Here is a 13,848-nt window from a genome sequence, read left to right as displayed (position 1 = left end):
ATCTGACGAACCGTCGGCGTGAACTTCAAACCGATTCAGCAAATAATTACAGATTTAATCTGTGCATCAGCGAAGGTGGTCAGCTCGCCGACACACCCCCCGCCCTCACTCCACTCCGCTCCAAGTGCGGATTGCCCCACTTTTCAAGAGCCCAAGAGCTGAAAGGACGTGTTTGGAAGAGGGTGCCCGGACCTGACTTGTACCTCTGGCGGGAGAGGCGGTGGGATGTGGGGGGGAGGGTGAGGAGCAGGTGTGGAGAGAGCTGCCTGGGGCGCTGTCCCTCACTCAGTGGTGCTGAATCCGCACTGGTCCCAGCTTCAGAAGTCCTCACTGCGCTGTGTAAACATACACTCTGTGTAGCAGCAACACCACACCCTCCTTCGCTTCGCGGCCGGAGGCTCCAGCTTCATTCTCAAGATCAGTTCATTCACCCTCTGGTTTTATATATATATATTTTTTTAAATAAGCCTCAAAAATGCAACGGCGGTGATGTTCATTCAAAAGGTGCTCCCATTAACCTGTTCTAGTGTCTTGTAATCGGAGCACCTCTGATCCCGAGATGATCATTGTTCCCCTCCCTTTTTTTAATATTGTTACTGAGCCGATCTCTTGGGGGTTTGGCAGGAGCCAGGCTTGAGGTTAGAGTGCATGGTGTGCCCTCCAGAAACCATCATCTGGCTAAGCTCAGGAGTTAGGCAGACTCGCAGCTTTCAAGCCTGGGCGCTGGAGCCTTCTCACTGGGCTGGGGTCCACCCACAGCTTCGCCCCCCCACCCCCGTCATCACAAGAGATTTTTTTCGTTTTGTAACCGTATATCGTGGAAGTTTTTGGCTTCAGAAACTGGAGAGAAGGATACCCAGTGGGTTTGCCAAGGACGGAACCTGGAGCTACAAGGGGATGGTTAGACGCGACACTCTGAAGATACTCGAGATCCAGGTGGAAGAGGGTGAGAATGTTGCGGGATGCTCAGTAATTCGGCTCTAGACCTGCTCAGCGTTTGCGGAGAGAGAGGAGAGCCACCCACATTTTGGCGCAAGAGTCAACGGGAGAGATGGGGACACTGCGTGACCTGCAATATGCCCTCCAGGAGAAGATCGAGGAGCTGAGGCAGAGGGACGCCCTGATCGACGAGCTGGAACTGGAGCTAGATCAGAAGGACGAGCTAATTCAGAAACTCCAAACCGAACTGGATAAATACAGATCCGTCCGACGCCCGGTCGCTCAGCAACCGAGCCAGAGCGAGTCCAGCACCCAGGAGCAGCAGAGGACCAAGAGACAGGCCATTTCGGCAGAGCCCACCGCTTTGGATATCCAGGACATCAGCCACGTCACCCTGCCCTGCTATTCCAAGAGTGCACAGTAAGTTACAAAACCCTCACCCGCCACCAATGTCGTCTTCAAACTTCAGTTAAAAAATGCCTGAGCAAATTTTGCCACGCCGTTTGGTAGGGGAACTGGCACAAACTGTGTCCACCAAGTGCAAGTGACACACCATGTTGAGTGTGAAAGAAAATGCTGCATGCTGTAGTGGCCACATGGTGAAGGCCCCCCTCCAGCACACAAACATTTTCCATTATCTAGCTGAAGCTTTGCTAGCAGCGCCAAGATACACCTGGGCAGAAACCTGTGCAATTCGGATGCTGCTTGTGATCTTGGATGCAAATTCAGGATAAACAAAAAGAATCAGTGCACAAGCAATGGAAAATGTGCAGCTGGAATGACTTAAGATATTTACCTTAATGTGGAAGGTCATCTTTTGGGTCATCTAACCAGGTTCAGGCTAATCATTGTTTTGGAGGGGAAAGGGTGGGCAGCATACCCAGTGAGCAGATGCCCAACCCATTTCAACAGCTTGTTACGTAGTCCATGTTGTTGATTAACTTGTAAGTGTTGATGTTTAAGAGACTTTAGTGTACTCATACAAGGAATGCAGAAAGTTAACATGCAGGTACAGCAAGCAATTAGGAAGACAAATGTCATGTTGGCCTTTATTGCAAGGGAATTGGAGAACAGGAATAGTAATATCTTGCTACAGTTGTGCAGGGTTTTGATGAGACCACATCTGGAACACTGTGCAGTTTTGGTCTCCACATTTGAGAAAGGAGATATACTTGCATTGAAGGCAGTACAGGAAGGTTCACTAAATTGGTCCCTGGGTGAGGGAGTTTTCCTATGATGAGAGGCTGAGTACATTGGGTCTGGAGTTCAGGAGAATGAGATGTGATCTTATTGCGAGGGGAAAGGATTCTGAAGGGGCTTGATAGTGTAGACGCTGAGAGATTGTTTCCGCTTGTCTGGGACTCTGAAACACAGGGGCACAGTTTCAGGATAAGGGGCCGATCATTTAGGACTGAGATGAGGAGAATTACTTCACCCAGATGAATCTTTGGAATCCTCTACTCCAGAGGGTTGAGGATGCTCTGTCGTTGAATGCACTTAAGGCTGGGATAGACAGATCTTTGGTCTTGGGAAATTAAGGGATATGAGGAATGGGCAGGAAAATGGAGTTGGAGCCCAAGATCAGCCATGATCGTATTGAATGTCAGAGCAGGCTCGATGGGCCATGTTGTCTACTCCTGCGGCTATAACTTATGTTCTTGTGTGTTAAGCTTGATTTACATGGAGATGGTGCATTTCCAGCATTGAGATTATCTGGTCAATTCAAGGGGTGGAGTGCGTATAAAAATCCAGCAGACCATCCATGTGGCCAAGCTAGCAGGGTGATGGGTGAGGAAGGTCAACATTAGCGTGGAGGTGCAGGAAAAGCCCTCCCCCAATGTTACCCACCCTGAATTGGGGCCTGTTCTAAGGGGCCTCTAAGGGGCCCCCAAGGATCCTGTTTAAGAGCCACTTGTTTGGTAACTTAATTGTCTGTGGTCAAAGCCTGCAGAGCCTGGGTACTGTCCATTTTAACTTGAAAATAGCTCCATTGCCTGATCTACAGCAGGGGGATTCTCATCTGTTTCTGCCTAATTCAAGGCTGGGACTCAAAACTGCACTGGACAGGAAAACCAGCAAGAACAGCGTTAATGCTGTCAAGAAGCAACTGCTTGAGTTTCTAAAGTGATTGCAAAATAAGGATGCCAAGACTTTGGAGAAGGTGCAGAGGAGATTTACCAGAATGATATCTGGGATATCAGTTATGTGGAGTGACTAGAGGGGCTGGAGTTGTTTTCCCTGGAGCAGACGAGGTTAAAGGGAGATTTAATCGAGGTGTTCAAAATTAATGGGTTTTGGTAGAGTAGATGAGAATTCTTTTTTTTTACACAGGGTTATGATCTGGAATGCAAGGCCTGAAAGGGCGGTGGAAGCAGATTCAATAATAACTTCCAAAGGGAGTTGGAAATGTTTACTTGAAGAGAAAAAAAAATGCTATGGGGAAAGAGCGGGGGTTGGGGGGGATTGGGGGCAGTGTGGGACAAATTGAATAGCTCTCTCAAAGAGCCAACAGAGGCATGATGGGCTTTTCTTTATTTGAAAAAAAGATCTGATGAGAAAATTGAGCTTTTTGCCTGTTCTAAAAGTTTTTATGTATTTTTGTTCACACAAAGAAACTCCCACACTACAAAAGCACGCACAATTCCCCCTCAGTGTCAAAGCCTGTATTTTTATTATTTCATGGCCGTGGGTGTCGCTGGCTAGGCCAACATGTTTAGCTCATCCTAATTGCCCTTGAGAAGGCGGTGGTGAGCTGCCTTCTTGAACTGCTGCACTTCATGTGGTGTAGGTACACCCACGGTACTGTTAGTGTGGGAGTTCTTGGATTTTGACCCTGGAACAGTAATATGGCTGCAAGTCAGGATGCTGTACGGCTTAGAGGGGAACTTACAGGTGGTGGTGTTCCCATGCATTTGCTGCCCTTGGCCTTGTAGGTGCCAGGGGTCATGGATTTGGAAGGTGCTCTCTAAGGAGCCTTGGTGAGTTGCTGAGGGACTCTTCTTGGATTCTATTATTTCATCAGGAACTAATATTGCTTTTTGTATCACCTCTCTTTTTAAAAAAAAAACGAGCACTTGAGAGGCCAGTACTGGATTTTTAAAAATATATAATTATTCTTTCAAGGGATGTGGGTGTCACTGGCTAGACCAGCATTTATTGCCCATCCATAATTGCCCTTGAGAAGGAAGTGGTGAACTGCTGCCTTGAACCGCTGCAGTCCATGTGGTGTGGATAAAGCCACACAGAGAGGGAGTTCCAGGATTTTGACCCAGTAACAGTAAAGGAATGGTGATATAGTTCCAAGTCAGGATGGTGTATGCCTTGGATTGGTGTTCCCATGCATCTGGTGCCCTTGTCCTTCAAGGTGGTGTGTTTGGAAGGTGCTGTTGAAGGAGCCTTGGCAAGTTGCTACAGTACATCTTGTAGATGGTACACATTGCTGCCATTCTGCATCGGTGGTGGAGGGAGTGAATATTTAAGGTGGTGGATGGGCTGCTGATCAAGCAGGCTATTTTATCCTGGATGGTATTGAGATTCACAGAATCACAGAATTTTTACAGTGCAGAGGAGGCCATTCAGCCCATCCAGCCTGCACTGGCCCTCTGAAAGAGCTTTACACCTAGTCTTACTCCCCTGTCTTATCCCCATTAACCTGCACATTCTTTCTTTTCAGATAGCAATCCATTACCTTTTGAATACCTTGTTTGAACCTGCCTCCACCGCCCTCTCAGGAAGCCCATTCCTGACTCCAGCCACCTTCTGGGTGAAAAATATTTTCTGCATATCACTTTTGCTCCTTTTGCCAATTATTTTGAATCTGTGCCCTCTAGTTCTTGATGGTCTCTTGAGTGGGAACAGTTTCTCACTATTTACCCTGTCCATACCCCTCAGAATCTTGAACACCTCTATCAAGTCTCCTCCTAGCCTTTTCTCCAAGGAAAAGAGTCCCAACCTCTCCAATCTATCCTCATATCTACAGTTCTTTATTGCTGGAATCATTCTTGTGAATCTCCTCTGTACTAGCTCCAATGCCTTTACACCTTTCCTCAAGTATGGCACCCAGAACTGGATGCAGTTCTCTAGATGAGTCCTAACTAGTGTCTTACATAAGTTCAACATGACCTCCTTATTCTTGTACTCAGTGCCCCTACTAATAAAGCCTAAAATACTATACGCTTTATTAACTGCTCTCTCAACATGCCCTGCTATCTTCAATGACTTATGTATATATATAGACCGAGGTCCCTCTGTTCCTGCACCTCCTTTAGAGGTTCTCCCTTTATTTTATATTGCCTCTTCATCTTCTTCCTGCCAAAATGAACCACCTCACACTTCTCTGCTTTGAACTTCATCTGCCACTTGTCTGCCCAATCCACCAGCATGTCTATGTCCTTTTGAAGTTCAAGATTATCCTCATCACAGTTGACAACATTTCCAATGTCCATAATATCTGTGAATTTGCAATCATGCCCTGAACACCACAGCGTAGCTCATTAATATATGTCAGGAAGAGCAAGGGTCCTAACACTGACCCCTAACCTCCTAACATAGACCTTCCTCCAATCTGAAAAACAATCACTTATCACTGCCCTCTGTTTCTGTCACTCAGCCAAATTCTTATCCAAGTGCCTACTTTCCCTTTTATTCCATAAGCTAGAATTTTGCTCACAAGTCTGTTGTGTGGCACTGCATCAAATGCCTTTTGAAAATCCACATACACCACATCAGCAATGTTGCCCTTAACAACCTTCTCTGTTACTGCCTCACAAAACTCCAGCAAGTTAGTTAAACATGATTTCGTGATTTTCCCTTAATGAGCTCATGCTGACTTTCCTTAATTATCCTGCATTTGTCTAAGTAATTATTGATTTTGTCCTGAACAATAGTTTCCAGAAGGTTTCATACCACTGAAGTCAAACTGACTGGCCTGTAGTTGCCAGCTTTATCTTTGCATCTGTTTTCGAAGAAGGGTGTAACATTCACAGTCCTCTGGCATCACCCCTGCGTTTAAAGAAGACTGGAAGATTGTCACTAGTGACTCTGCAATTACCACTCTCACTTCCCTCAGTACCCTTGGATGCATCTCATCTGGTCCTAGTACCTTATCCATTTTAAGTAAAGATAGCCTTTCTAACACCACCTCCTTCTCAATTGTAAAATCTTCGAGTCTACCAGTTAACCCCTCTCTCACCTTGGCCTGGGTAGCATCTTCTTCCTCTGTAAAGACAGATGCAAAGTACTCGCGTAATACCTCTGCTATTTCTCCTGCCTCCACGTGTATGCCCCCTTTTTTTAACCCCAGTTGGCCCTACTCTTTCTTTTAGCACCTTTTTATTAGTTGTATGCTTATCGAAGACCCATTCTCTTTTATTTTAGCTGCTCAGTTCTTGAGTTTTTTGGGAGTGTTGTTACATGTGGTATAAAAAGTAGATGCATCCCCCAAAAGTGCTTTAGAAACAACATCAGAGTGTCCATGTGAGTGGTTGGAGGATTACTTATGTTTATAAATTGCTATTGGGATATTATTTTTTTAACTTTAGGTGTTCCCTGTAACTCTTCAAACTGACAGCAGATGTGAGCAGGTTATCTGAACATTGAAATTCAGATGTTGCCCATCAAACGCTGAACCGACAGCACACAAGGGACTGATGGGGTGATTCTGCAGAGATCAGCAAGAATAATATGTACAGTGACAGGAGGAGGCCATTCAGCCCTTCGAGCCTGTTTTATCATTCAGTTAGATTATAGTTGACCTGCATCTTAACTCTGTCTACCCAGCTTGATTTCATAACCCTTGTCCAACAAAAATCTGTTAATCTCCATTTTATTTTTTTCCAGTTAATCTAGCCTCAGTAACCTTTTAGGGGAGAGAGTTCCAGATTTCCATTACCTCTTGAGTAATACTCTTATTGAATGAGCCCCATGGGGAAATTAATGTCATTAAACCAATCAATGCTTGCTTTCAAGAAACCTTTTCCCTTTTTAATCTAAATTTTAATGCTTTCTTGGAGAAATATCAGTAAGAATTGTAAAAAAAAATGCATTTCCACTGAAAGGACATCATAAATGATTTCAACTGATTTTTTTGAATTGTGAAGAGCTTCAAAAACAATTTTTTCCCTTTTCATTTAAAAATCCAGCATAAGTGTTCCAAAAATAATGTGTCAGACATGACTACACTTGTCAGAGACTGAACCTCATTTGTGAAATGACTATTACACATCAGACTATATCAGTCGGGAGTTAACAGGTCAATCAGCTATAGAGATATTATCTGTGATCATGGCTGACCCTGGTGTTAGTCCATATCTGTCACTTGCTGCACAGATAATCTGTTGGTCACTTGCTTTCCGGAAAAAAAATATATTTATACACACTACCAAAATGGCTCTAATCGAGTCAAGAAATGATATCCTGTGTTATCGTAACAAAGAGTCATGGAGGTCTACAGTACAGAAAAAGGCCCTTCGGCCTATCGAGTCTGCACCGGTCAAACAAGTACCTAACTATTCTAATCCCATTTTCCAGCACTGGGCCCATAGCCTTGTATGCCATGGCATCGCAAGTGCCCATCCAAATACTTCTTAAATGTTATGAGGGTTTCTGCCTCTACCATCCTTTCAGGCAGTGAGTTAGTTCCAGATACCCATCACCCTATGGGTGAAAAAATTCTTCCTCACATCCCCTCTAAACCTCCTGCCCCTTACCTTAAATCAATGCCCCCTGGCCATTGATCCACCAAGGGGAAAAGTTCCTTCCTGTCTACCCTATCTATGCCCCTCATAATTTTATACACCTCAGTCATGTCCCCCCCTCAATCTCCCCTGCTCCAGGGAAAATAACCCCAGTCTATCCAATCTCTCCTCATCATTAAAACTCTCCAGCCCAGGCAACATCCTGGTAAATCTCCTCTGCACTCTCTCTAGTGTAATTGCATCCTTCCTATAATGCGGATTCCAGAACTGCACGCAATACTCTAGCTGTGGCCTAACCAGCATTTTATACAGTTCCAGCATAACATCCCTGCTCTTATATTCTATGCCTCAGCTAATAAAGGCAAGTATCCCTTCTTAACCACTTTATCTACCTGTCCCGCTACCTTGAGGGACCGGTGGATATGCATACCAAGGTCTCTCTGATCCTTGGTACTTCCCAGGGTCCTATTATTCCCGTGCCTTGTTTGTCCTGCCCAAGTGCATCACCGCACACTTATCCGGATTAAATTCCATTTGCCACTGATCAGTCCATCTGACCAGATCGCCTATATCCTCCTGTAATCTAAGGCTATCCTCCTCACTGTTTACCACCCCACCAATTTTCATGTCATCTGCGAACTTACTGATCAACCCACCTACATTCAAGTCTAAATCGTTTATATATACCACAAACAGCAAGGGACCCAACACCGATCCCTGTGGAACCCCATTGGACACAGGCACCCAGTCACAAAAACGTACCTCGATCATCACCCTCTGCTTCCTGCCACTCAGCCAATTCTGGATCCAAATTGCCTTGGATCCCATGGGCTCTTACCCTCGTTACCAGTCTCCCATGCGGGACCTTATCAAAATCCTTGCTGAAGTCCAAGTAGACAACGTCAAATGCATTGCCCTCATCTACACACCTGGTCACCTCTTCGAAAAATTCAATCAAATTGGTCAGACATGACCTTCCCTTAACAAAACCATGCTGACTGTCCTTGATTAATCCCTGCCTCTCCAAGTGTAGATTAATTATGTCCCTCAGAATTGCTTCCACTGAGGTTAGACTGACTGACCTGTAGTTCCCTGGTTTATCCCTTCCTCCCTTCTTGAATAACGGTACCACATTGGCTGTCCTCTAGTCTTCTGACACCTCTCCTGTGGCCAGAGAGGTATTGAAAATTATTGCCAGCGCCCCTGCTATCCCCTGCCTAGCCTCTCTCAACAGCCTGGAATACGTCTCATCCAGGCCTGGAGATTTATCTACTTTTAAGCCTGCCGAACCACTTAGAACCTCCTCCCTTTCTATGTTAATTTCTTTAATTATATCACAGTCCTTCTGCCTGATTTCCATACTCACATCGTCCTTCTCACTTGTGAACACCGACACAAAGTGCTAATTTAGAACCCTACCTACGTCTTCTGGCTGCACGCATAAATTGCCACTATGGTCCTTAATGGGCCCTACTCTTTCCCTAGCTATCCTCTTACTCTTAATGTACTTGTAAAATAACTTTGGATTTTCCTTTATTTTACCTGCCAATATTTTTTCATGCCCCCTTTTTGCTCTCCTAATTTCCTTTTTAAGTCCACCACCACCCGCGCCCCCCCCCCCCCCCCCCCACTCCCCCCTTGCCCCACACACACACACACACACACGCACACATCCTATACTCCTCCAGGGCTCCTGCTGTTTTGAGCCCTCGGTATCTGCCATAAGCCTCTCTTTTTCTCTTTATCCAATCCTGTATATCCCTCGACATCCAGGATTCCCTGGATTTGTTGGTCCCACCCTTTGTCTTTACTGGAAGATGTTGGCCCTATACACTCACTATTTCCTTCTTGAATGAGTCCCACTGCTCTGACGCAGATTTACCTAAAAGTAGCTGCACCCAGTCCACTCTGGCCAAATCATATCTGATCTTATTAAAATCGGCCTTCCCCCAGTTTAGAACTCGGATTTCTGGCCCATCCTTGTCCTCTTCCATAACAACCTTGAATCTAACGGAGTTATGATCACTATCTGCAAAATGCTCCCCCACTGATACCTCTACCACTTGCCCGGCATCATTCCCTAAAATTAAGTCCAGGACAGCCCTCTCTCTTGTAGGATCTTCTACGTACTGGCTTAAAAAGCTCTCCTGGATGCATTTTAAGAATTCCGCTCCCTCTAAACCTATCACACTATGACTTACCCAGTTAATGTTGGGGAAGTTGAAATCCCCCACTATTACTACCCTATTATTTTTACACTTCTCTGAAATTTGCCTACATATCTGCTCTTCTATTTCTCTCTGACTTTGGGGGCCTATAGTACACTCCCAGCAATATGATTGCTCCTTTTTTGTTTTTCAGTTCTACCCATATGGCTTCATTTGAGGAGCCTTCTAAGATGTCATCCCTCCTTACTGCTGTAATTGATTCCTTGATCAATATTGCAATACCCCCTCCTCTTTTACCTCCTTCCCTGTCTCACCTGAAGACTTTATATTGAGCTGCCAATCCTGCCCCTCTCTCAATCATGTCCCTGTGACAGCAATGACATCATACTTCCATGTGTTAATTTGTGCCCTCAACTCATCTGCCTTATTTGTCAGACTCCTTGCATTAAAATAAATACCATTCAATCTTGCCAAACTCCCTTGTGCCTTAACTGGCCTATAATTTCTATGCCTTCCAGACTCACTTGTTCTCTCTTCTAATTTTGGCTGTACACCTCCCCCTGCTGAATCTCCTCTTGGGATCCCATCCCCCTGCCAAGTTAGTTTGAACCCTTCCCAACAGCACTAGCAAACCTCCCCACAAGGATGTTGGTCCCATTCCACTTCAGGTGCAACCCGTCCACCTTGTGCAGGTCCCACCGCCCCCAGAAACGGTCCCAATGTCCCAGAAATCTAAAGCCCTCCCTCCTGCACCATCTCTCCAGCCACACATTCGTCTGGATTAACCTCCTATTTCTATACTTGCGCATGGCACCGGAAGTAATCCAGAGATTACTACCTTTGAGGTCCTGTTTTTTAATCTGTTTCCTAGCTCCCTAAATTCTGCTTGCAGGACCTCATCCCTTTTTCTACCTATGCCGTTAGTACCAATATGTACCACAATCTCTGCCTGTTTGCCCTCCCCCTTTAGAATGCCCTGCAGCAGTGCAGTCACATCCTTGACCCCGGCACCAGGGAGGCAACATACCATCCTGGAGTCACGTCAATGGCCGCAGAAACGCCTGTCTGTTCCTCTTACTATCGAGTCTCTTACCACTATTGCTCTTCCCCTCTTTTTCCTGGCCCCCCCGTGCAGCTGAGCCACTCACAGTGCCATGAGCGTGGCTGCACTCCCCAGAGGAACCATCACTCTCACCATTTTCCAGCATAGAAAAACAGCTCTCGAGCGAGATGCACCCTGGGGATTTCCTGACTACCTGCTTGACACCTTTCTTCTGACTGATGGTCACCCGTTCCCTCTCTGTCTGCAAATCCGTAAGCTGTGGGGTGACCATGTCTAAAAACGTGCTATCCACGAAACTCTCAGCCTCACGGATGCACCTCAGTGCCTCCAGCTCCGAAACTCGGAGCTCGAGTAGCTGCAGCTGGTAGCACTTCCTGCACACGTGGTCAGTCAGAGCGCAAAGAGCGTCTAGGACTTCCCACATGTTGCAGGCGACACATAACACAAGACTAAGCTGCCCTGCCATGCCTCTAGTTGAAAAAAAACCCCTTACTTTAGTTAAATACAGTAAAAAAGTTAAATTACTGATGTACTTTAAATAAAAACTAGAACCCTTACCTTCCGTTAGCTTAATCTATTTTAAACTGGAGAAAAACACTTACCCACTACTCATCAATAAGCTCCCACCTTTGTGCTGATGTCATTTTTTGAAGTAACTGCTTCACCACGATGCTGACTGCAGGACACTCTCCCCTAATCTCCTAATCTTTCAATCTATCTGCAGCCTTTGACATGGTTGACCACACCATCTTCTTCCAACACCTCTCCACTATTGCCTAGGTGGGTGGAACTGCTCTCGCCTGGCTCCATTCTTATCTATGCGGTCGTAGCCAGAAAATCAGCTGCGTAGGATTTTACTCCCATTCCTGCTCTGTTATCACTAGTGTCCCCGAAGGGTCCAAACCTTGCGTTTTCCACCCCCCCCCACCCCCCACCCCCACCATCATTTCTCGTCTACATGCTGTCCCTCAGTGACACCATCTGAAAACACAGCATGAGTTTTCACATGTACACTGACAACACCCAGTTCTACCACCTCTCCTAAACTCTTCCACTGTATATAAATTTTCAGGCCACTTATCTGACATCCAGTATTGGATGAGCAGGAATTTCCTCAGCTAAATATTGGGAAGACCAAAGCCATTATTTTCTGTCTGCACACAAACTCCACTGCCTAGCCACCAATTCCATCTATTTCCCTGGCAACTGGCTGAGGCTGAACCAGACTGTTCACAACCTTGGTGTGATATTTGACCGCCAGATGAGTTTTTGACCACTGTCCCCACCATCACTAAAACAACCTATTTACACCGGGAATTTCCTCTTCCACTTTTCCACTTCCTTAATGTTACCTTCTGCCCCTGCTTCAGCTGCTGAAACTTTCATCTGTGTCTTTGTTATTTCTAAACTTGACTACTCCTATACACTCCTGGCCAACCCCCCACTTTCTACCCTTTTTACACCTGAGGTCATTCAAAACTCTGCAGACCATGTCTTAACCAACCTTCCAAGATGCTGGTGTTCCTCCAATTCTGGCTTCCTGTATATCCCTGATAATCACTCCATTATTGGCAGCAGTGCTTTCAATTGCCCCAGGCCCCCAGCTCTGGAATTCTCTCCCTAAACCTCCCTGTATCTTCTTCTCTTTCCTCTTTTGAGATGCCCCTTAAAACCTACATCTTTGAACAAGCTTTTTGACATCTGCCCTAATACCTTCTCATGTGGCTCAAAATTTGCTATAAAACACTCCTGTGAAGAGCCGATGATAAATATCTTGTTAAACAATTGTCTAGGTGAGACATCAAGGGAACAGTTATCCTGCAGCTTTTAGTTTGCTCTGTATTTGGGGATAACTGCATCCTGCACATGGACACAAACGTGTGCAGGGTTTTTCTCTGGCATCCAAATATTGGTTCAGCTTTAATGTCTGAAATTAAAATCATCTAAGGTTCAGTTCAAGAAATGAACTTTCAGCAATAAATTCGGAAATACTTTGAAGTTTTTCTGCTGTTTTTGATATTTTCTCCATCTGCCCTTTTGCACTGGAGCTTGAAAGCTCCCTGACACCTCAGCCCAAGTGCTCATTCTTGAACCTGAACAGAAAACATCACTTGTGCCCCTCATCCCATTGGCGTCAATGGGTAGTGGAAAGGGCAAGAAGTCCTGGAGATCTTACCACTCCTAAAAACATGGAGGCTGAGGCAATTGCAGCAGCCCACTGTTCTTATCTAACGTTCATCTGTCTTTGGATTTCAGCATTCTTTGGCCAAAAGCATAGGTACACAACAGGCTTGTGTTAATGTCCCGTCCTCATATGGTGTTCCAGAATGAAGCAGGGAGACATAAATTTCGTCAGTTTCTTTTCTCTCCCCTACTTCCCAGAATGGATTACCTGACCCCCATTTGGCATCTCTGCCCAATGCTATAGCTTGACTAGTTTCTGTTGTCATCGCCCTGCATCCTTCGTAGCAAGGGAGAGCATCACTGTGCTGCTTCTACCTTCAATTTAAGTGACCAGCTCCTTACAGTTGGTTATTTTTACTTAAAGCTAAGTGAAAGACAGATGTCTTTGAGTTGCTTTGTTTCTGCCTACGTCAGTTACAGTGCTGTCTCCTGCAGTCAATGTACCGATCCTTGAAAAACCCAGAAGCTGTCAGCTTTGATCTGCTGTGGAATAATTATCCACACTGTGAACACATTTGATAGAGATGCTGCTGTTACTATACAAAATTAACTTTTTTTTTTTGCCTGCTAGCAGTGCCAAGAATACAGTTGCTACGCTGGAACAAATAGGGCATTTGCAAGGGGCATGAAATGCAACAGAAATGCTCTACCTGTAATGGAGCAGAAAATATAACTGTGGATTAAGAAAATACTGGTGAAATGATGAGAAAATAGCCTAGTGATGATTAAATTGAGAATGAAACTCGTGATCCATGGAGAAAGGTATTTAAGCATAGATTTATACCGTCTTGGAGGCCAT

At 45.3% G+C, this 13,848-nt stretch overlaps 1 protein-coding gene across 1 annotated transcript in view; it reads left to right on the top strand.

Moving 5' to 3' along the window:
- Positions 1-1,051: 1,051 nt before the first annotated feature.
- The window catches only part of LOC144676068 (cGMP-dependent protein kinase 1-like), a gene marked incomplete at its 3' end in the record, with an annotated part of 74,108 nt that continues 61,311 nt past the window's right edge, over positions 1,052-13,848 (top strand). Inside the window, exon 1 of the mRNA XM_078536581.1 lies at positions 1,052-1,359. Within this exon, the coding sequence (XP_078392707.1) occupies positions 1,052-1,359 (308 nt within the window). The remainder of the gene's footprint in view (positions 1,360-13,848) is intronic.

This window comes from Cetorhinus maximus, unplaced genomic scaffold (assembly GCF_964194155.1).
Source record: "Cetorhinus maximus unplaced genomic scaffold, sCetMax3.hap1.1 HAP1_SCAFFOLD_1335, whole genome shotgun sequence".
In the NCBI taxonomy this organism is placed as follows: Eukaryota; Metazoa; Chordata; class Chondrichthyes; order Lamniformes; family Cetorhinidae; genus Cetorhinus; species Cetorhinus maximus.
The sequence above is the reverse complement of the archived record's forward strand: the minus strand, read 5'-3'. Positions and strand labels throughout refer to the sequence as shown.